At 32.1% G+C, this 22,622-nt stretch overlaps 2 protein-coding genes across 4 annotated transcripts; both read right to left on the bottom strand.

The window, feature by feature from the left end:
* Positions 1 to 4,497: 4,497 nt before the first annotated feature.
* On the bottom strand, positions 4,498 to 10,908 carry LOC114275319 (uncharacterized). Its single transcript, XM_028217337.2, has 10 exons — positions 10,460 to 10,908; positions 9,743 to 9,907; positions 9,007 to 9,187; positions 8,355 to 8,411; positions 8,193 to 8,263; positions 7,074 to 7,152; positions 6,903 to 6,962; positions 6,178 to 6,281; positions 6,007 to 6,067; positions 4,498 to 5,140 (listed from the first exon to the last, which is right to left on the bottom strand). Exons 1-10 carry the CDS (start codon positions 10,594 to 10,596, stop codon positions 4,751 to 4,753), a joined length of 1,305 nt encoding a protein of 434 aa, XP_028073138.2. The 5' UTR covers positions 10,597 to 10,908; the 3' UTR covers positions 4,498 to 4,750.
* Positions 10,909 to 13,612: 2,704 nt separating this feature from the next.
* LOC114275318 (F-box/kelch-repeat protein SKIP30) lies at positions 13,613 to 22,300 on the bottom strand. Of its 3 annotated transcripts, none has more exons than XM_028217332.2 (3): positions 21,984 to 22,300; positions 21,696 to 21,733; positions 13,613 to 15,011 (listed from the first exon to the last, which is right to left on the bottom strand). In XM_028217332.2, exon 3 carries the CDS (start codon positions 14,952 to 14,954, stop codon positions 13,914 to 13,916), a length of 1,041 nt encoding a protein of 346 aa, XP_028073133.1. In that variant the 5' UTR covers positions 14,955 to 15,011; positions 21,696 to 21,733; positions 21,984 to 22,300; the 3' UTR covers positions 13,613 to 13,913. The 3 variants fall into 3 exon arrangements, with proteins under 3 accessions (XP_028073133.1, XP_082755683.1, XP_028073134.1); XM_082899557.1 differs by having other exon boundaries at positions 17,828 to 21,733; positions 21,984 to 22,214; XM_028217333.2 differs by lacking the exon at positions 21,696 to 21,733.
* Between the last annotated feature and the right edge of the window lie 322 nt (positions 22,301 to 22,622).

Raw genomic sequence — 22,622 nt, 5'->3', positions numbered from 1 at the left:
CTAATGTGAGATTATCAAATAAAAGTTAGCCAATGCAGATTTTCTTAATTGTTTAAAATTAAGAAAATTAGTATGAGATATTAAAACTTTTACAAGACTTCTCACTAAATTGGATGAAAGTATAAGATTCTCTTTATATGAGTAAAATAACTCTTTTTTTCTTCTTTTTTTGATGTAGAATTATCAAATAAAAGTTAACCAATGGAAATTTTCTTAATTATTTAAAATTAAGAAAATTAAAAAAATTAGTATAAGATATTGAAACTCTCACAAGACTTCTTACTAAAAAGACCCTTTTTCTTACATAATACATAGATAAATACACAGAAAGAGTGTGTTTAAAATAAAATAGAGTGAAAATAGCTATATCTAAAATTATTAATGATAAAAGATTGTAGATTATTTTCCCCTCCTAATTTGGTTAAAGAAGGTTTTTAGGATAAAGTATTTAAAAAAAATAATGAAAAATTTAATTCTTCCGAATCAAAATTTGCTCTAAAATATTGAACAAATTTGTTGAAAAAAAAAAAAAAAAAGAAGTGAAACATGCTCCTACACATTTTTTTATTGAATCACAAACGCATAATGTTACCCAAAAAAAAAAAAACATGTAACATTATAATAAAAATATATAATTTATTTAAAATTATCATAATTTTATTATAATTTATATAATAATTATCATAAAAATACGTAATATATATAAAAAAAAAAAGGGAAATGTTTCGTAGCTCGAAACATTTTGCCCTGAATGGCTCGAGGGAGAAGACGTAGAGAGAAGCAGAGGGAGAGAAAGAGAGAAGCAGAGGGAGAGGGAGAGAAAGAGAGAAGCAGAGGGGAAGAGAGAGAGAGAGAAGACGATCGTCGCCCCGGCCAGCTGCCGATCGTCGCCCCTCCCAGCCGCCGATCCGCCGATCGTCGCCCAGCCTAGCCCCGCCGCAGCCTCCGACCGCTGTTGCGCCGCCTCCGCCTCCTCCTCCCCCGAATATTATGCCCCCTCCAGTCCGCCTCCTCCTCCCTCCTTCCTCCTTCTCCTCCTCCTCCTCTTTTCTTCCTTCTTCTTCTTGGTCTTCATTCTTCTTCTGCAAAAAAAAAAAAAAAAAATCGAGCCATTCGAGCTCTCCGTTTTCGAGCTACATAGCACGATCGTAAAAAAAATTACATAACGAACTTCATATGATAAGAAAGGATTCATGTTTTTATTTTATTTAAAAAAAAATCGCACAGGATTCGAGAGTCCCTAATCTCAAACTAAGTGTTTGTTTGGAATGTGAGATAATTTTTTGACTATTTTAGTTAGGGTTAAAAAGTCTCGTTTAAGATATATTTTTTGATTTTTTTTATTTTTATGAGAGAAAAAATGAAATGATTATAAATTAAATATGATATTTTATTCTATTTAATTAAAATAGTCAATTTTATTTTATATAACTATTTTAATCCAAAGTTATATCCCAAACATGGCCTAAAACATTACTTGAAATAACGTATAAAAATGCCACGCTAAAACATGATGAAAATTGAACCTGAATGAAAGTATTTTTGGACCCGTTCCTGATTGATAATGGTATAGTTATTAAATTTTTTTACTAAATAAATGATTAAATATTTCATATAAGTGGGAGATTCATAAAATTATAAATTTATATTATATAAAATATTTAACCATTTATTTAATAAAAAATTTGATATTTCTGACCTTACCCATTATAGCAATCCACCTCTCAGGCGCCGAAAGGATTCATTTGAGAGAGAGGAGAAGAAGAGAGAATAACGTGTGGCACAAGAATTAGTGGGAACTGGTTTTTGTTTTTGACCAAAAAAACATTCACACACGAAAAAATGGCACTGCCTCTGCCTCCCTTCATTCTCTCTCTACAAATTGTTTTTTTCTCTCTCTCTCTAGATTTTTGTCAATGAAATGAGATATGGATGAAATGAACTGATTTCGTCGTTTTGTGCTTGCTGCTCCCTCTCTGTCATGTCGTGATCCTCTCTCCATCTCTCTATGATTGCAATCTCTCACTTTCACTTTATCTCTCACAATATGTATGGTGGGTTTTTTTTTTTTTTTTTTAAAAAAAAAAAACATTAGTAGGTTTTTGGATTCAATGAGATTAACTGAAAAATTATTTTTCATTAAATTTTATAAAAAATAAAAATAAACAAAAAAAAAAGTTGATTTTTTTTACTTATTTTAACATTTTAATTTTTTTAAAAACTTATTTCTCAGATTTGTCTACACAAGACGATAGAGACAGATCTAGAATTATCATTATGAAGATGCGAAAGTATGTTTAGAGTGTAAATTCTTATAATTTTAAATTTTTTAGTATAACATATAATATTTTTCATATTTTTGTCCATCTAAGAAGGATCAGAAAAATAAAAATAAAAATTAATGTAGTTTTTTTTTTTAAATTACTACAAACAAAAAAAAAAATTAAAAATTACTTATATAACTTATCCCAAGCAGCACGTTATGGTTCTCCTCTCAGTCCTATCCTCTCGCTCCTCATTGACCAAATTTGATTTTAAATATTTTACGAAATATTCTACATATTTTTTAGTCTCAATATTTTACTTTCCTTTTTATATTGGGACCATACCATGATTCATGTGAATCACACATCATATAAAGGGGTGAGCAAAAATATGATTTAATAATTTAAATTATTTATTTTATAAAAAAAATTATATATATTATTTTTAAAAAATTATATTAATTCAATAATTATAATATTTTTATTTCATCACATTTTTTTGAAAAATAATAAATGATAAATTTAATTTTTTAAATCCTTATGTTTTAAGCATTGCTCCAATATCGCCCCATGATCTTTCTTTCGTTTGAGGCGTGCCGACAAGTGATTACTTTGATTTGACATTAAACTATCCTCTGGGCTCTACTAATGAGTACTTTACTGAGGCCTGGCCCACTTTGGGCCTAATTCCATTTGGTGGAGTGCTTGGGCCCATAAATTGTGTTACAATTGCTACAATACCACTTGCCCTGATGCTATTTAAGTTAAAAAATTAAACTCACATTTTAAATTTAATAATGTGATAGTTTATTAAAATATTTAAGATTTTTTTTTTCTTATATTTTTTTTAATTATTAATCAATCATCTTATTTCATTAAATCTAAAATATGAGTTTAGAAAATGAGTTTGTATATCATTTTTCAATGACCACTATTTTTTTATTATTTATTGTAATCAAAATACTGAGTGGCTTAAAAAAAATAAAAATATTATATTTATTTTCATACCACATTTAATTTATCATTTTACATGACGCATCTATAATCATTGATGTAATGAATTTCATGAGAGCTCCAGTAATGTTTAACAGTTCTAAATGTGTCACACGAGACGAAATATTAAGGATTTGTTTTGGTAATGTTGATATTTAGAAAAAAATTGAAAAGTATAAACAAATACTCATTTTTATTTTCAAAAATTTATAAACAATTTAAATTTTTTTTACTAAATTATTGTGAAGTTGGTTTCACTAAACATAAAATAAAATAAAGGCTAATGAAACTAAATTCATTTTTGTGTAGATAAAAAAATGCTTGGGACTCCCAAAGTTGGGGATTCCCATGATCTCCAAAATGATATGGACCAATCATGTGTTTTTGTTTTTTTATTTTTTCTTTTCTTTTCTTTTCTTTTTTTTCTGGACCAATCACGAGTAAGTAGAGATTGTGAAAGTCGTGTTTTTTTAGAAATTTGTAACATTGTTGAAAAAAAGTAATTTATTTATGACATTCTAGAATATCAACGCCATAAAATTTGTCATAATTTATATATAATACACAATTTTTGGGAAGAGTATATTGTAGAATGACTCATCAATTTGAACAAAGTAATTGGTTGCAAAGTCAACAAGATGAAAGATTAATCACATACGGCACTAACCAAAACCAAACACCAGCAACATAAAACTAACAAACTGTCTCCATCCATATTGGTTGTGTGATAATCTATTTTAAGCAAAGCAAAATGAGCAAAGCATTAAATCTCAACCACACAATACACCATTTTAGAAAACTTTAAGAAAAAAATACTTTAGAGAATCCTTGGTGAAACAAAGCAAACATTCAAATGTGCTTCTACTACTTCCAATATATTTAAACATTAATTACTTGACCACACAACCCTAGATTTTTACCATCCATCCAATGATATAATGTGTTCATTGTGAATCATTTTTTAGTGAACTAAACATAAAAACAACCACCACCAAATCATTTTTTAGCGAACTAAATATAAAAATAACCACCACCACAAAACACCTTAGGTCACCACCTCAACGCTGACTATAATCTTTGATAGTTGAAAATGAACTCTTTTTACAACTAACAACCACCTTCAGCCGTTGCCAAACACCTCCCACTGGTGACAATCACATCTTGCAATGGCAACCACCTCTGATCATCAACGGCAACCATCCCACCCACTAGTTTATCAAATACACATGTACCAGCATACTTTTTATTTTTCATTTTTCACTAAAAAAAAAGACAAATATATTTAATATTTTATGTAACGGAAAACAGTAAATTTCATGAAACAACTCTTGAATGTTTTTATCATTTTCCCAATTTTTTTTCCCTTCTGCAAATCCAATAACTACGATTACGAAACACCAAAAGAAAACTACAGAACAACACATACAGAGTTGCTCTAAGAATTGCACATAGAATGGGAAAGAATAAAAACTGCAACTGTTGACAAAATCTTGTTAATGTTTGGTTTTTCTATCATTTCTGCCCCTCTTTCTGAACTCTCGCTTTTCCACAGAATATTGCTTTTTAATCAACAAATTATGCATTGCCGTCTTCACAGTCTCCGCTGCTGCTAAAAATACCTCCTCTGCGATTGAGCCACTTCCCTGCAACTTTTCAAGCAGTTGAATTCCCCCCGGTATATCTCTATCTTCCAACACAATTGAATCAAGCTCACCAGAATCACGATTTGTTTTGCTAAAACCAGATATAGCCCTCACACGAGCCAAAGACGTGGAATCAAAACCTTGTAAGTTGGATACACCTGTCACCATCCACAATAGCTCTGCAGAGGAGCTAGTTCCTAAGCTTGTCGGCATGAAGGCCTCTCCCTTGATGGAAATCACCTGTAAGGAACAATATTCAGAGAAAACAAAAATGGAATAGACGCTCTGAAGGTGCTTCTTTTCACTGGAAATGCTAGCTGCTTAAAATAGGTTATGAAACTAGAAATATTTGGTTATAATCCATAGTGTTGTTTGATTATGACACAATGGTTGTTTTTCGTTATTACCCTACTGGTGTTTGGTTATAGCATATAATGGTGTTAGTTCCAAACTAAATGAATGGCTCTTTTTATTTATTTATTTATTGTTAAATCTAATGGCTAGAAGTGAAGAGATGTCTATGGTATGTACCTTTTTTTTATGGGTGCGTTATGCTAGCCGTTTCCTAGACTTTTATAACTTTAAGCCCTAACCAACATTATACTTCGTACAATATGGAAAAAAATTGTCAATATAATTCTATTTTCTTGGTTTTTGCTTTGGTCATGTCTATCTTAATAATGTCTGAAATTTTATTCACGGATTTAATAATATTTTTTTAATTTTTATGCTTATATAAGTGTTATCTTTTAGTATAACTTACAAACAATATTTCCAATTTCAAATATATACAGTTGGCCCTCTCTTCCTGCAATTCCAATTCCTGTGTCTGGCACTGCTTTGTCCAAAAAATATTTTCAGAATATGCACAGAAGCAATCTAGCCATTTGTGTTATGATTCAAGTTAAATTCTCTGTGAATTGTACACTCTGGTTCAAAGGTGAAGCTGTGCTTTGTCCAAAAGATTATTTTATAGAATAGACCTGTCCTCATGCAAGCTGCTTTGTCCAAAAATTATTTTCAGAATATCCAAAAATAACTAATACCTATGCATAATTTGTTGTTATTTTGATGATTGGGAGTTTTTAAACAATAATAGTATTTACCTTGGAAACAGAAAGAGCTTTGTCAGCAAGGTTGCAGCTCAAAAGCACCACTCCTGAGAGGCTGCAATGGCATAGAATGAACACCCATGTCAGAAGTTTTAAAACAACAAATCAACAAGAGGTTCTTCAAAGTGGCAAAGAAGGTTGATTAAGGAATTTCCAGAGACTTACCCTTCAATGGCCACTGCAACCAATGAACTGATAGGAATGGTACATAGATCAGTAATAGCAGGACCGTACTCATCAGCTTTTCCGTTAGACTCTAGAAATCCTGCCTTCAGGACGCAAGAGTAAGTAAAACAGAAGTAACACACAACAAAACAAGCACGCCATCGACAAAAGCCTACTAGTGCGAAAATACTAATCTGGGAAGCTAGGTAGTTTTTGGTTCACTAGAATGAAAGTAGATTGGAATGGAATTGTCATTCTTTAGTCTCCTTATGGAATGACCATTCCCTTGCAATAATGAAAGATAATTCCATTTGAAATGAATTTTTCATAATTTTTTAGTGAACCCAACATGAGAATGAACATTCTAATGGAATGATCATTCCATTCCAGCTTATTCCAATGAACCAAACATAACATAAAAGCAATTCAAACAGGTTTGTTGGAGGGGGGATATTCATCCCTTGAAATTTATGGTAATAGTACTGACCACTTTGATTATGAAGTAATCACCACTTCACTAGGGGAAAAAAATGGCACATTCATAACACAAAAAAGACCATTCTACAACAGGTCTGAATTATGCTTATAATTTTAAAGTGACAGAATGACAGTTTGGTAATTAGTCTGAAAAAGAAAACCCTGATGAGGAAGTGAGTGATACATCAGAAACAAAGGAGAGGCCAGGAGATAATCAAGAACCTCAAGAGTCAGAGCAACAGAGTTACCTCTGCTCCAACTTCACAGGTATCAAGAAGAGATCCAGAAGTTATATCCCACAGCCGAACCTGAAAAGACATTGCAGTCAGGTTTGTGTCATACTTGGGACCTCAAAAATAAATAAATAAATAAATTAAAGGCAATATGCAAATCATGCCACCAATTTTACAACTACTCACTGTTGAATCACCACTTCCAGAGACAAGAAAAGCCTCAGGATAATCTGAAGCACAAACAAAGGCAAGGCAGGACACATACCTGCCAAGAGAGACATGAAAGCAGAAATCAATCACCATCTATGATTATTCAATGCTTGTTTGGTGCTTCTCAAATATACAAAACCTCTATTACCGAATGGTGACTTCAAAAGTGCCACTTAAAAGATGGCTTATCAAAAACAGATCATGTTTAGGGTCATATGTTTTTAGGGAAACATATATGCTATCTAATTTGATTTTTCTTATGGACAAGTTTACAACAATATAACTTTTGTTTGGACACACAATATATCTATCTTCTATCTATCTATCTACACTATTATAAAGAGAAGCCTTCCCATGGTGTTTATGCCTCATATTTTAGGTTTTCCCCAAATACCCCTTACATTAGTTATATGGACAGTTAAGCCCTAAATTCAATTTTTTTTAAAAAAAATTCCAAATTCATTTCAATTTTCAGATTTTGAATTCAATCAAACAATTTACAATCATACTGCTTCTAGAATATATATACACACACACACACAGAGAGAGAGAGAGAGAGCTTCAATCACATTTGAAAAAAGTATACGAATAGTTGAATACTCTCCCAGAGCTTAACTGGTTATGATTAAAAAAAATCTTTGGGGATGCTAAACCAAAATGTGCTGAATAAATAAATATCATCCAGTGTCAAATATTAGCTTGGCTCATTATTGCTGAGATAACGGCCTACTTCACGTCCATCGTGCAATGCATGCAGTTATTGATATGCATTTTTGTGTACTAGCTAAAGTGGAGACCATATTCACTGTGGTACTGTATTAGGTAAAGTTGAAGGGGAAAAGAGTAATCACTTTGGGCTTTGTTGATTTACTCCGTGAAGATTATGTTGAAAAAGTGCTTGATTTTCCTGATCCAAATCAAGCAGGTTTCAGTGACTGCTAAATATTTTTGTCCATTTCTAGCTTAAACAACAATATTGTCAATATCAAAGATTTAACCAAAATCCCAATTCCCGTCTACTGTTAACTTCTTTATTCTTACCACGGATACAAGCAAAACGTGAGATCATAAAAATAAAAATAAAAACTCACTCACTCAGAATGACCAAGGCAAAAACCCTGTATCTCATGAGCCCCATCTAAAGGCTTCTTTGGAAACAGGGTAACCTGTCACAAAATAACATTGTTGAAAACAAATTGAAATGGAATTTAATATTTAATAATTTATTTGTTTCAATGGGTGAGAATCGTCAATTACACGAATTTTAAAATCCCGATCAGCGCTAATAATGAATCGTTCATCCGGCGAGAATTCCTGCAAGAACATAAAATTGTTTAGAAAAAGCCCAGCTTACAAGTAAAGGTCATTCATGCATCCACACAAATGTAGCCCTAATTTCAAAGACTTATGTAATAACTCATAAGAATTTAACAATGTGTATAGGAGAAGAGAAAGAATACACACACACATACATATATATATATATATATATAAACCTCAAAAACATGAGCAGGAAAAATTGTAGAAAAAAGATAATGATGAAATCTATTATGTCCAATTTGTTTCTGTTATTCATGGAAAAATGGAGGGAATAACCAATGATTCACCAAACATAAAAAATAAAAATAAAACTTAGCAGAAATGTCTAGGACAAATCCACAACTCTTGAGGACAAATCTACATAACCAAGTCTTGCACGTATAATAAGAAACTAATTAAGTTTTGTTTTTGCCAATCAAAAAAAAAAAAAAAAGTTTTGTTTTTTAAGCATAATAATTATGATATGGTTTTAGCATTATGACTGACATGGAAAAAGGTGAGTTGTTATACTAGAGGTCATCACAAAAGGCCATGAATACAATAGAGCAAGGACAAAGAGAAAAGATATCAAAGATAACAAATGACATACCAGGCTAGTAATGATGCTACAATAGTGAGCAAGAATTGGTGCTGCCTTCTTACTGGCTAAAGCTTGATTTTCATGAAATCCATCCAAATCCACAACCCAAACAACTCCAAATTTGTCAGCAAAACAAACAAATAGACCATCATTGCTTATGGCAACTGCACTCACTCTCTTCTCTGATGACCTGTTACACTCGATTTGAACAAGAAGAATATTAATAAATGTCCAGCACAAATGAGGGAACTTAATGCTGAAACTTATACAATGCAGCAGGTAGGTAACAAATGCAGGCAGGTGGGTTCTAGCATGTAACAATATCACTTAGATACATTCAATCCCACCGGTAAAGATAGTTTCCCCCCCTCCCCTTTCTCTCTCTCTCTCTCTCTCTCTCTCTCTCTTAAGAGAAGAGGGACTTCTCTCTCTTTCTGTCTCTCGGCTTCTTCAACTACTCTTTCCGCAAGCCCTATGTTGTAAGGGATGGAAAGTGCAATCACATAGTAAGCGTGGTAGAGGCCATCTAGTCAAACAAACAATCAAAAAAGTTGGGACATATTATTGATACTTATGGTCATCAGAAGACAGAACACTTCAATCTAGAATTTCTGAACTTAATGCTATTAAAAAATTCTTGGTCCTACAAATTGAAAGAAATGCTAGAAGCAACTTCACAACAATAGAAGGCCAACTTTGCTACTTCAACAACTAATAAAACCTTCTGGACTTTAAAATGACTTACACAGTAGATATACAGCGCCAGGCATCTGTGTTCCAAATCTTAACTAGTTTGTCATCACCAGCAGTTACTAAAAGCTTTCCCATTGCACCATAACGGATTGCTCGAATAGAATCCCTATGAAGAGGCTCGCTAGAATCATCCAGCAAAGAAATTGGATTGCCAGTCCTGTAAAGAAACAATGCAGTAATTGACAAGGTCTTTAGACTTCAAGTTACATTCCAAGACATGTAAATGATGGCAAAATTCCAATTTAAAAATCAATATTTTGGCATGTAAAGAAAACACTCCCTTGTTCCCATTCTCTCCATTTCTCTCCCTTTTACTAATCCAAAGAGGTGATACAAATTTATTTTCTTTTCTTCTCAAATCACTCAACCCAAACTAGCTGTTAGTGTGATAAACTGTCGAAATTCTACCAATCAGTTTGTTTCCCGGGAAAATATAGGACAATGAAAGAAACTAAAATTATAATCTTGTGCCTTTTTATTTTTTTTAAAATAAACTATATACATTTAGCTATTTAAGACCCAGAAAATATGAAACCCTCACTCAAAGCAAGTTAAGTAAAAATTTCAGTTCCAACTCTTAAACCAAAGCAAGTTAAAACATTAAAAAAAACAAAAAAACAAACAAACAAAACAAAACAAAATTATCAAGTTTTCCACTTTCTTTTCGTCGCTTTTCTCAGCAACCAAATGGAATCAGATCAGAGCTTACTGGAGGTCGAAGACGCGGAGGTCGGAGCCGACGGCGACTGCGACGGAATGATGGGTGGGGTGGACAGCAATGAGGGCCGGAGCAACCTCCATTTCTCTGTTGTGGTCACCTCCCCCTTCCATTGTAGTCTCCTCCATTTCTTTTCTTCCACCTAGATGAATTCCAAACCTTTCTTTGTTTCTAGGGTTTTTGAGGGTTTCTAGGTTTTTCAGGGGTTTCCCTTATTTGGTGTTAATATTATAGGGTAAACTATACTTTCACCCCTTAAAGAATGAATTATTTCTCACTTTGATTTTTATAGAAAAAAATCCTTTCACTTTAGTCCCTAAACTGTTGTTTCCAATTTTGTGCTAATTACCAACTCCTGTTGTGGTTACATGGCACTTTAGTTCTTAAATTTTTTTTAAAAAAATTTCCACTAATCTTAAAAAACCATTCTGTCAGAGCATCTCCAATAGTTCACCTAATGTTTCATCAAATCTGAATAAAAAATAGTCATTTCTTCAATTTGATACTGAATGCTCCAACGGTTCACCTTCATCAAATCTCCTTCAGGATAACCGGATGGTCGACTAGTTAGGGAAATTTTATTTATTTAGTTTTTTTACTTTTTTGAACTGTTTGAACCTACCACCGTGGGTCAACCGGTAAAGGAAATTTTATTTTTTTTTTTACCTTTTTGAACTGTTTGAAACTACCTTCGCAGGCCAATTTTTCATGCACTGGTCGACCAATTGGTCAACCGGGTGGTCGACCAAGGGATCGACCAGGTGGTCGACCACCATGTGTAAAATTCTGAACTTTTTGGCTCCAACGGTCACACACAGTGATTTGCTGAAATTAGTATTCTGTCCTCAGTTTGATGAATTGTTTGGTGAATTCTCAATTTGATATCGATTTAGTGCAACCATTGGAGTACCAAACAGTAACTTTTTCATCAAAATTTAAATTTGATGTCAAGTTTGATGAACCATTGGAGATGGTCTCACCCAAAACTCATTGCCAAACCCATCAAATTTCAAAAACCAACTTCGTATCAGACAAAAATAAAATAAAATAAAAATTATTGTGGGTATATGTCGATGAAGGAGCAGAAAAGACTGTCAATTAAAATTTGAGAGCTAACAGAGGATATCAAATATGAATTTGATTCATTAACATGGCAAAGGCATTGAAAGAAAAAAAGACCCATTTTTAAAATAAAAAAATTTGTGGAGAGACGAATTTGTCGTAGTGTTAAAACGTGTTTGAGAAGAAATTTTTTTGGTTTTTTTTAGCTAAAATAGCACTAAAAGACAAAATTGATTAAAATAATCAATAAGATAAAATATCACATCAAATTCATAATCATTTTACTTTTTTTCTAACAAACATCACATCTAACAACAAAAAAATCTAACTATCTTCCCAAATATAAAAATTTTATCCTCCTAAAATAGTCAAAAACTAAAATAGCCAACTAAAATAATAACTTCCCAAACACTCACTAAAGTGAAATATTGTATTTTCGTAAAATAAAATTTATGATTGCGTTTGCTAGAGTTTTATAAATATAATTTGAGAGTATGAGTTGTATTTTGAGTTTGTGAGTTGTGAAATTATAATTTGAATGTAGAAAATTTGTTTGGTTATAGTTTTTGAACAGAGTGTTGAATTGAGTTTTGAATTGAGTGTGAAATTGAGTTTTAAAAGTTTGATTTGACATGTGAACTAAGAAAATTTGTTTGGTTATGAGTTTTGAAAAGAGTTTTCAAAACTTAATTCAAATTGTTATAACTCATAACAAAACACACTACTTTCACACTATTGAAATTTCTAATCAACACCCATAACCAAACTCTTTTTAAAATTCAATTAAAAAAATTTATTATTAACAGAAAATAACATTAATCAATTTTTTAATTGAAAATACCACAAAGGAAATAATTTTTTTCAAAATAAATATTCAAAAAATTTAAATCATAAATATTTAAATAATTTAAATAATCTAAAAAATTTAATAAGTAAAAAATTAAAATAAATATTCAAAAAATTTAAATCGTAAAAATTTAAATAATTTAAATATTCAAAAAATTTAAATAATTTAAAATGTTAATATTTTAAATTTAAAAACAACTCTATACTCAAATCATAACCAAATACATAAAACAAAACTCAATTAAGAAATTATTTTTAAAACTCATAACCAAACATATAACTCGAAACTCCAAACTACTTTTACAACTTTACACTCAAATCGTAATCAAATACATAACAACAAAATTAAAATATTTAAAAAATATTTTTATAAAATAGAGTTTGAATTTATTTTTATAAAATATTTTAAATTTTAAAAAATTAAAATCGTAATATTTTGAAATTAAAATATTTAAAAATATTCAAAAAATTGAAAAATTAAAAAAATCGTAACATATTTAAATATTAAAATATTTAAAATCTTAACAAAATTAAAATATTGATTTGAATTAAGTTTTGAAAAGAGTTTTGAATTATGTATTTGATTATGAGTTTTGAAAAGTAATGATTATGTTTTGAATTGAGTTTTGAAAAATGGATGTAGAATTATAATTTGAAAACTCCAAACAAACAGCATACTCAAATCAATGGGTGAAACTTTAATTCGAAACTGTTACCAAACGGAGCCTATATTTTTAAGATTTACTCCTTAAAATCTATTGGACAAGATGAAACTATGTAGATAATTTTTTAATTGACAACTGTGAAATTTTCTCAATTTTCTGCAGCAAAATTTGTCAAATTTTTATATTAAAATATAGATCTTCTTCAATATGTTCCAAAACCAAAAAAATTAATAAAAAATGGATCTATAGAATGAAAATTATGAAATGTTGATTAAAAAAATATATATCTTCAAATTGTTATTGTGGTTTACCCATCAAATAAATGGACGTTAATGGCAACAAAACAGATCGTTAGGCTATCTCTAACTCAAAGAATTGAAAAAAAAAATTATGGAGGAAAAAAAAAACTTTCATTCACTTTCTTTTTTCTTCCCAAATTTATGATCTAAACCTAACTTCAATACATTTGAGCACATAAATGTATTAAATTAAATATGAGTAAAAGTGAAAGGAGAGAAATAGATCGATAATTGTTCCATTACCATGAAAATAAATAAATAAATAAAAGAAATGAAGGAAATATTGAATTCTTTGTATGCTAATACTTCCAACTTCCATATTTGTTGCCTGTTACACAAAGCCCAACAAACAAGCCTGCCTTGCATCTCTATAAAGAAAGAGTTCCCTAAAAACTCCACCAAACAGATCACAAGGCCAAAGGCTACAAACAAAACACCTTTTTCCAATAGGAGCTAACCAAACTTACAAGAAGAGAACAAATTCTCACAACAGAGCAACAAAATCCACCACCATCCCAAAACAAATAAAAAGAAAAAAGAAAAAAGAAAAAAGAAAAAAAAGAGGAAACAGACCTAAATTCTCAGCTGTGCACAACCCAGAATAGGTCCATAGCACCTAGTCATAGGTGCCACCCGGCGCCAAATCGGTCTCTCGCTCCCAATCGTCAAAACATTGACAACAGACAGCTTCTTGATATCCGAATTCCATCGTTCGGGCCCTATCACCACCCCTCCAATCACATATATATCATCTCCCAACCCAATCATTGCAAACCCAATTCTCCTCCGGAACTCCGATGCTGAAACCACTACCTTGCTTGCTTCTATCTCCTGCTTGAAAATAATGCCATGACTCATCACATAGAGAGCTCCGCGGATGACAGCCATTGGACCCTGGAGCCAACCGTAATCCCAGACGGTCCAACCAAGCTTGACGCCGTCCAAAACTTGCACGGTTGATAAACCCTTGTGAAGGACGTGGACCTTACCGTCGATAACTACCCCTGAGCAAGCTGTATTGTGAGTGTGGTGGAGATCAGGTATTGATACCCAGACATCTTTCTCGGGATCATAAATTTCTGCTTTGGAAATTGATTTCTGGCAACTAGTGAAACCGCCAGCAACAACAATCTTACTGTCCAAAACACAACACGCAAACATGGCACGGGGCACGAGCATGGATGCTTGTGGGGCCCAGTGCCGGGAAACTGGGTCGTATGACCAGACCTCGTTGGTAGCAAAGCTCCCATCTTGGTCGCCGGTCAATGGGTCAACAGCATCACTGCCACCACCAAGCACAAACAGCTTTCCAGCAGTGGAGACAACACCAAAGTTGGCAAGGTGCCTGATTTTTGAAGGGAGAACGGGGAGAGTAATCCAAAGGTCTCGGAGAGGATCATAGAGCTGCCACAGATTTTCGGGGTCAAATGCGCACACACATAGAAAGTCCTCGGATGAATTGACCTCTTTTCGGGCTTTGAATAGCTCAAGGCTACGAATGGCAGATTGCCAGGATCGGGATACAAGCTCCAACTTGGAATGCAGGTACAGGGGAACGCGTGCAAGGCATCTGAGGGCAACTGCATCAGGGAGACCTTCAATCAGCCCAGACATTATGGTTACTGATGGATCTGTTTACATTGCTTCTCCATTGAGTAGTGATAGCGATATCTGAAATATCAAAACGGAGAAAAAAAAAAAATCAGTGTTTGAAGTAAAACTAATGTATCTGATCACATTACTAACTGTTGAATTTCAAATCCAGAGGATATGGCTACATTGCGAAATCCATGAAAAGAAAATCATCCCATATGTATGTCAATTATTCAGACCTTAGGAAACGAACTCTCATCCAGGCTTGACCAATATTTCAAGATACTTTCAGGGAAGAATTTTTTGTAAGGCTTCATGCTAAAGGATTGATGGGAAGTCCTAGAAATGTTAACGAATAAAAAGACGAAGAAAAAAACATTGGCAAGAGGATCAAGGACATGAGATGAAGGGAATCTAAAACAATGATCAGGGCTGCATAACAGAGATGTGCCATTACCATGATAATTTGTCCATCATACAGGCTGTAGGATTACCATGGTTTCTGTCATTGTTGTGTGATAAACCAATCAGTGATTAATTAATTAATTAGGCCAATTGATTGGCAAATGACATTTCCCATGGGACCTACTAAAGATTATGTAGGTTTTCAGGTTGATCAGAACCGCAGATAATGTTCATTTTGAGCTTGGTATGGAATGGAATGCCAAAAAGCCCATCCAAAATAATAAGATTCAGTGTTTACAAAGCATGTCAATGACAAACTTCAGACCAAAAAGTCAATGACATAGATCAATTATCAATTACTTGATAAAAAAATTATATCTTTACGGACATTATTACAATATAAAAAGAAGAATCATTTTAATGTGACGTCAAAACTACCCTAAGAAATAACAATGTGAAGACAAACTCCTAAACATCATTAACCACCAGGATCCAAAAAAATAAAAAATTAAAAATTAAAAGAGTATATACACGGCATTTACTCAACTCACAATCCCTAACTGTGAATTCACTTTAACCAACTTTCCCAGATAATACCAACATGCCAGCGAGCAACCAACAGTTGCATGCAAGATATCTCAAGAAATGCAGCATTAAATGCTTATTATCACCTCGTACAATGACAAATTCGCAATTACTGAGCCAGAGATCTTTTGTGCAGGATGGAAGGGAAATTAAACACATATCCTTGTGTATCTGAAACCTCAATTTTCTGGTATACTAAATTGATGCTTCAAGTTTGTGCAGGTAACATATATTTTCTTATTGGAAGTATAACAGAAACAATCTTGGAAGTATAACAGAAACAAACTTTATGTCTACCATCTGATACGACTTCATATTAAATAAGATATCTCCATGCGACTTGAAATTTTATGATATTATTGATGGCGAAACAGATGAATATTGGTTGAGGATGAAACTGAAAAAGAGTTAAAGAATTGTGTTTGGTATGGTTGTTAGAATTGTATGACTCACGATTCCATTCATACGATTCGATACGAGTTTCAACAAAAACAATTCGCATCGCTCTGTTAAATCGGAATTTGAGTAAATCGTACAATTCATTGCAATTCACTAAGATTCATTATGATTCACACGATTCACTGCGATTCAGATCTATTTCTATTTTTGTTTACATAATGCATGAAACAACATTGTTTTTGCCAAACTACAAAGATATATATATATATAATTAATTAGTTATATTGATACACATGATTTTATATGTATATACACATATATAATTTAGTCATATTAATAATTTACTTTATTTTAAACATTGTATGTATTTTTTATGTATATAATATATAGAATTACATATTATATCAAAATAAAATGAATCTTACGATTTATGATTCGATACGATTCACCATTTTAATAAAACGATTCACGATTTGACAAATTGGTAATTTCATGATATAAAGAATTTATTTGTAAAAAATACCAATGAATGCACATAACTAAACCATAACTTCAATGATATTTGATGTAGGATAAGATTTTAAGAATTTTTATATTTTTAGTTTTAATATTTTTGATATATTATTTTATTAGGATTCTTGTAATTTAGTATAAATATTTTAGAATTATTAGGTTTCTTAATTTGTTTTGATTTTGTTTTTCTAATTTCTTAGGTTTCTTATTTTCCCAGAATTAGATTAGTTTATTGTTTCCTAATTTGAGTTTTCTTGGTGTTCAATAATACTATTATTATAAATAGCTATGTAAGCCTCATGGCAAAGAGAACTTTTATTTAACAATATTAAGATATTTTCTCTTCCTTGTGAATTCAAGATCCCCTTTCATGTACTAGAACGATATCTTGCTCCCATGTATTCCGCTGCTTCAAGTGATACCAGAGCATGGATTCGCCTAGCTCAATGACACAAGACAATCGAGAACACACAATCGAGAACACACAATCCCTATTGACATTGATCGTAGGGTGGAAGCCATATGGAATGCGATTGAGGAACATCGGCTAGAGGTGCACGAACTTCGTAATGAGATTTGTAATTTACTTGCCGATTTGGGACTAATCATCAACCAGAGGCAACCAATAGTTGACAGCAATTACACCCAGTGTTGTTGGAGGTGCACCTAAGCGCTCACCTAAGCGAGAAGCAAGGCGAGGCTATTGCGCTTCATAGGGTTTGAAGCAAGGCGATATGGAGAGGCGAGGCTGAGGTGAGTGAAGCGAGGCTTAGGCGATGAAGCGCAAGGCGAAACAAAGCGTTGCTTTTTGCTTCTAAGATCTGGGCCCTTTATTTTTCCTGATTTTGTGTTATTGGTGGACATGCATTGCACCTTAGAATTGCTTTCTACTATTATTGAGTGTAAAACCCTAGTTTCTGGGGGTATCGAAAAGAGAGAGAGACGAAAAGCAAAGACGAAAAGCAGAGAAAGAGGAGAGGAGAGAAACGAACCTGGTCCTGCTTCGTCTTCTTCTTTGACATCGTTTCTAAGGTAAGTCTTCTTCTTCTACTTCTTTTTTCTCTTTTCCTGCTTCGTCTTCTCCCTCTTCTCTTTTTTTCGTCTTTCCCGCTTCGTCTTTTTTTTTCCTTCTCTTGTTCTCTCTTCTTCTTCTTTCCTTTATTTCATCTCACAGCAAAAAAAAAAATTTCTCTTTTGTTTGTTTGTTTTTTTTTTTTCAGTTATGGTTCTGGTTTTTTTTTTTTTTCCCCTTCCTTCCCTGGTTCTTGTTTTGTTTCTCTTCTATTTATTTTGTTGAAAATTTTTTCAATTAATTTTACCAAATTGATTTTACAATTGTATAATTATTTTGCTGAAAAATATTATACAGACTAATAACTTTTATAACATTGTCTTACTAATTAATATGTCATGTACTAATAAAAATTTAAAATTTAAAATATAATTCACTTTAATAATAAGATAAGTGTCACATTATTGAATGAAAAGAATAATAAAAATTATTAAAGCATTGCATTGATTTTTTATTAAAGAAGGGAAAAGAATTAGTTGAGATGGTCGATTGGTTTGATGTTTGATGTTTTTGATGAATATTTAGTATTTAGAATGTTAGATTCGTGGGACATTTTGTGTTGTTTAAGGATATTTAGTATTTAGAATGATAAATGCATGATAGTTCTCAAAAATATCCTTTGTATTGGCCTTGATTCAATGAAGCCCTCGCCTCGCCTCGCCTTGCCTCGTCTCCTCGCGCTTAGGCGTTAAGAGACCTTGTCGAACATGTTCGCTTTTCGCCTTAAAAAACACTGATTGTGCCCAACAATTCACCCAAGGCCAACCTGTTAGCTTACGTTATTTTGCATAAATTTCATATTTTAAAGGTTCAAGTAAGTTTCAAAAAGAAGATTTTCTTGATTGGTTGGTTGATCTTAAATTTCTTTGAATTCATGAAGATTCCTCATGAAAAGAAGGCTATATTTGCATCCTACAAACTTGATAAAATTGCATTGAAGTAGTGGAATGGATTACAAGATTATCGAGTTTGCAAAGGTAAAAACAAAATTTATTCATGGTTAATAATGAAAAAGTTTTTAGCAAGAAAATTTTACTTTCATGATCATGAAGATATATTGTCATATACAAATCAAGATACTTCCATGGAATTGGTAAAAATTTGAAATGAAATTGTAGTTGTAAAAGAAAAGACTTCGCATCCAAATATTATTTGTGGTGAGATTTGTTTGTAAAATTAATGAAGAAGATACAAAATCTTGTTCGAGTGTTGATAATGCATGAACACTGAGTAATTTGAATATTGGGGAGAAAGTTTTACAAACAAACAGATCATAAAAATATTGAAGAAGAAGGAGATCTAATTGAGCCCAGTAACAAAGAGAAAATAGAATAAGAGATAATACAACCGCCGTGTACAACAAATAAATTGGTTGATGCTACACTTGATATTTCAAGGTTGATAATTGAAGGATCAATTGAATCTGGGATGGTACAAAATTAAGAGAGCATGCAAGTTCTACATAAAGTAAATTTGGTTGATTTTCTTGGTATGGAGCAATTTAATTTGATTTTCAATGCTTGTCTAATTGATTTTGTCAACCAGTTGAAACATACAAAGAACAACTTTCAGAAAGTAGGCTTTTCTGCGTATAATTTTTGGAAGAAGGACAAACAACTGAAGTATCCCAAGAATCTTTTTATTTGGCATAGACGATGGCAAATCTTTAATATGAACTCAAGGACAAGTTCTTTCAAAGAAGAGGAGTCTGATGTAGAACAAGATTTTAACAATTTTTATATTTTTAGTTTTAATATTTTTGAAATATTATTTTATTAGGATTCTTATAATTAGTATAAATATTTTAGAATTATTAGGTTTCTTAATTTTTTTTGATTTTGTTTTTTCAATTTCTTAGGTTTCTTGTTTTCCAAGAATTAAATTAGTTTATTGTTTCCTGATTTGAGTTTTCTTGGTGTCCAAGAATATTTGGTCTCCAAGATTTACATTATTATAAATAACTATGTAAGCCTCATGGCAAATACAACTTTTATTCAACTTTTATGTAATAATATTCAGATATTCTCTTCCTTGTGGATTCAAGGTTCTATTTTTCTCGTGGGTTCGAAAATCCCTTTCATCTACTAGAACAATATCTAATCCCCATGTATTCCGCTGCATCAATATTTCATCAATATTTCAGAAAGCTAGAACCATTGCTATATATCTACCTAATCTGTTTCCTTGTTACAGCTCAATTGAATTACTTACATGACAAAGTATATTCAGCGGAGTGTAAGAAACATGAATATGTCAATCAATCATTGGTCTCCACAAACTTTAAGAGAACCAGAAGCATACAAATGTTTAAGGCAATAAAAATCCAAGTTTATGAGAAACAATCATAGAATTGCAGTCCTAGAAGTTATGAAGAACAATACCACAAATTCCAACCAAAAGAAAATAGTTAATTATACAGTTATAAATAAGTTAGAAGTGAACAAACAGACAAAAATACAATCATTCAGGACTAAAATGGCAGTTCATCTATTATTCTAATCTACTCCAACAGTAAGTGGCATAGAAAACACGTATTGGTGACGATTCTACAATTGGTGATTTAACAAGCTATTAGAGCTCTGGTTCCAAGAGATTCTGACAATTGTACAATTGGTGATCCAATCTCTTTCCAAGAGATTGGATCACCAAAAAAAGAATGATGAAAGATTTGGGTCTGCAGTAATTAATAATAAAACCCTTAGAGGACCAATCCGACATGTTCTTAAAAACCAAAGAGGCTGATGAATTGTGCCAGACAATAGCACACCCGTAAACAAAGAAACAATAAAAACAAAGCACAATATAGCAACTTGATTATGATACCAGTGTCCACCCTAACCTAATTGATCAAATAGAATGTAAAATCTACAACAATGACCAACTTCAACGCACCTAACAAAGGTGAAATTAAACATGGGAATCATTATTGTTACTAGTCAATGAGTTGTAATGAGTATATATTTCCTGAACAATTTCTACCATTTTTATTCTTAAATTGGAAAACTAAATTATTGAAAAAAAGGGATCAGCCACCTTCACAACTCAAGAGAACTGAAAGTCCAAGTCTCCCTAACCTCCAATATAAGAACTAGAACATTAAGGTAGTGTTTCGTTTATTGGAATGAAGATACAATGAAATGATCATTCCATTAGAATGTCTATTCTCACATTTGGTTCACTAAAAAAATGATACAAAATATATTTCAATTGAAATCATTATTCACCATTGTAAATGAATAGTCATTTCGTAGAGAGCCTAAGGATGAGGATTCCATTCCATTCCAACCAAACATAGTATAAAAAAATAAAATTGCCCTACTATGGATGCTATACATACAATACAAGTGACACGCTAACAGCCTTTTTCCACTAAAAGAAAAGGAAATATCTTTAACATGAAAAAAAGATCACTCAGCACAGCATGATGTGAAATATATGAAACTTAACCATCAAAGCAATCACACTCTCCTATAAAATGAAAAAAGAAAAGAAAAGAAAAGAAAAAGTGAACATGAATGAATGAGCACAACCGGGAAAATAAATAAATAGACACCAGAGTCTATGCACCATCCACGCATGCTTGTATTATGATCACAGCCCAAAACTTCAAATTAAATCAAAATGTATGCCAAATTCAGAAGTTGTCATCAGAGGCCAAAAAATTGTATCAAACAAAAAATGTGTGCCAAAATTAAGAAGACAGTAAAATAAAATTGTAGGAACACACAGGCAAAACTTTCTATTGTTGAATCAAACCATTGAAATTTACTTAAGCCAAGCATCCTCACCTCAAAATCAACGATCAATTCGTGCACCATGAAAACAACTGAAAGAAAAACCCAACAAAATTGAAATTCAAACCCTAACATTGATACCCATACACCAGCACTCAGCAATACAAACTGTTAACTACATCAAAATTTCAACAGTTTTGGCCAAAACCCACAACGAATTCATCACAAATCAAATTGGGCTCGAACTAAATTCGCAATTATTTCATTTTTTTTAAGTCATTACCCTCCAAATAACTGTGAAAAAAAAAAACAAAATTGTTGTATAAGGAGAGAAAAAATTACCCTTAAAAGCCGAGTCCGATGAAGGAAACAGGATTTGCGGTGTGTCCTGTAAGATTTCCAGAGAAAGAAGAGAGATAAAAGTTAAGAAGTAGCGTTGGATTGCCTATGAAGATATGCGTTTCAGGGCCTTTTTCACAAACCCAAAAACGATTGGGGTGTTACGGTACGGACAGTGTCTCTCTCTGTCTCTCTCTCAATGTTACAAGAAATCATTTTTGATACGTTATACAAATGAGCTTAAGTTTTACCCTATGACTTTGAGCATAGACATTTGGATATTCTTTGATTCAATGGTATTTTTCCCATTTTGTTTTCACATTTTTCTTCAATTGGCTCCCTATGTTTTATTCAATACCATACTTGGCCTCGTTTGGAAAGTGGCTATTTTAGTAGGCTATTTGACTTTTTGGCTATTTTAGTGGCTATTTTAGTTTTTGTGTTTGGGAAGATGAGATGATTTTTTAGTTGAGTTATTGTATTGAAAAGTGTGTTGAAATGATGTTTAAATTTAAAATGACAGATTTATCCCTAACTTTTTATTTTTTAAAATTGATATAAAGGAGCAAAATGGTAATTTCGCCCTTGGGGCAACACTGTCCGGCTGTGACAGTCCAGCAGCAGCCTATTTTCTTTTTTTCT

Source organism: Camellia sinensis, chromosome 12, assembly GCF_055761805.1.
Source record: "Camellia sinensis isolate YWXY chromosome 12, ASM5576180v1, whole genome shotgun sequence".
Classification (NCBI taxonomy): domain Eukaryota; kingdom Viridiplantae; phylum Streptophyta; class Magnoliopsida; order Ericales; family Theaceae; genus Camellia; species Camellia sinensis.
This window is presented reverse-complemented; position numbering and strand designations above follow the sequence as displayed.

Coding starts and splice junctions, on each gene's coding strand:
- LOC114275319 (XM_028217337.2), bottom strand. CDS start 10,596: ATGGAGGAGACTACAATGGAAGGGGGAGGTGACCACAACAGAGAAATG. Junction 8,412..9,006: donor GTAGCATCATTACTAGCCTG/GTATGTCATTTG, acceptor ATGTTCTTGCAG/GAATTCTCGCCGGATGAACG. Junction 8,264..8,354: donor ATCGGGATTTTAAAATTCGT/GTAATTGACGAT, acceptor ATTTTGTGACAG/GTTACCCTGTTTCCAAAGAA.
- LOC114275318 (XM_028217332.2), bottom strand. CDS start 14,954: ATGTCTGGGCTGATTGAAGGTCTCCCTGATGCAGTTGCCCTCAGATGC.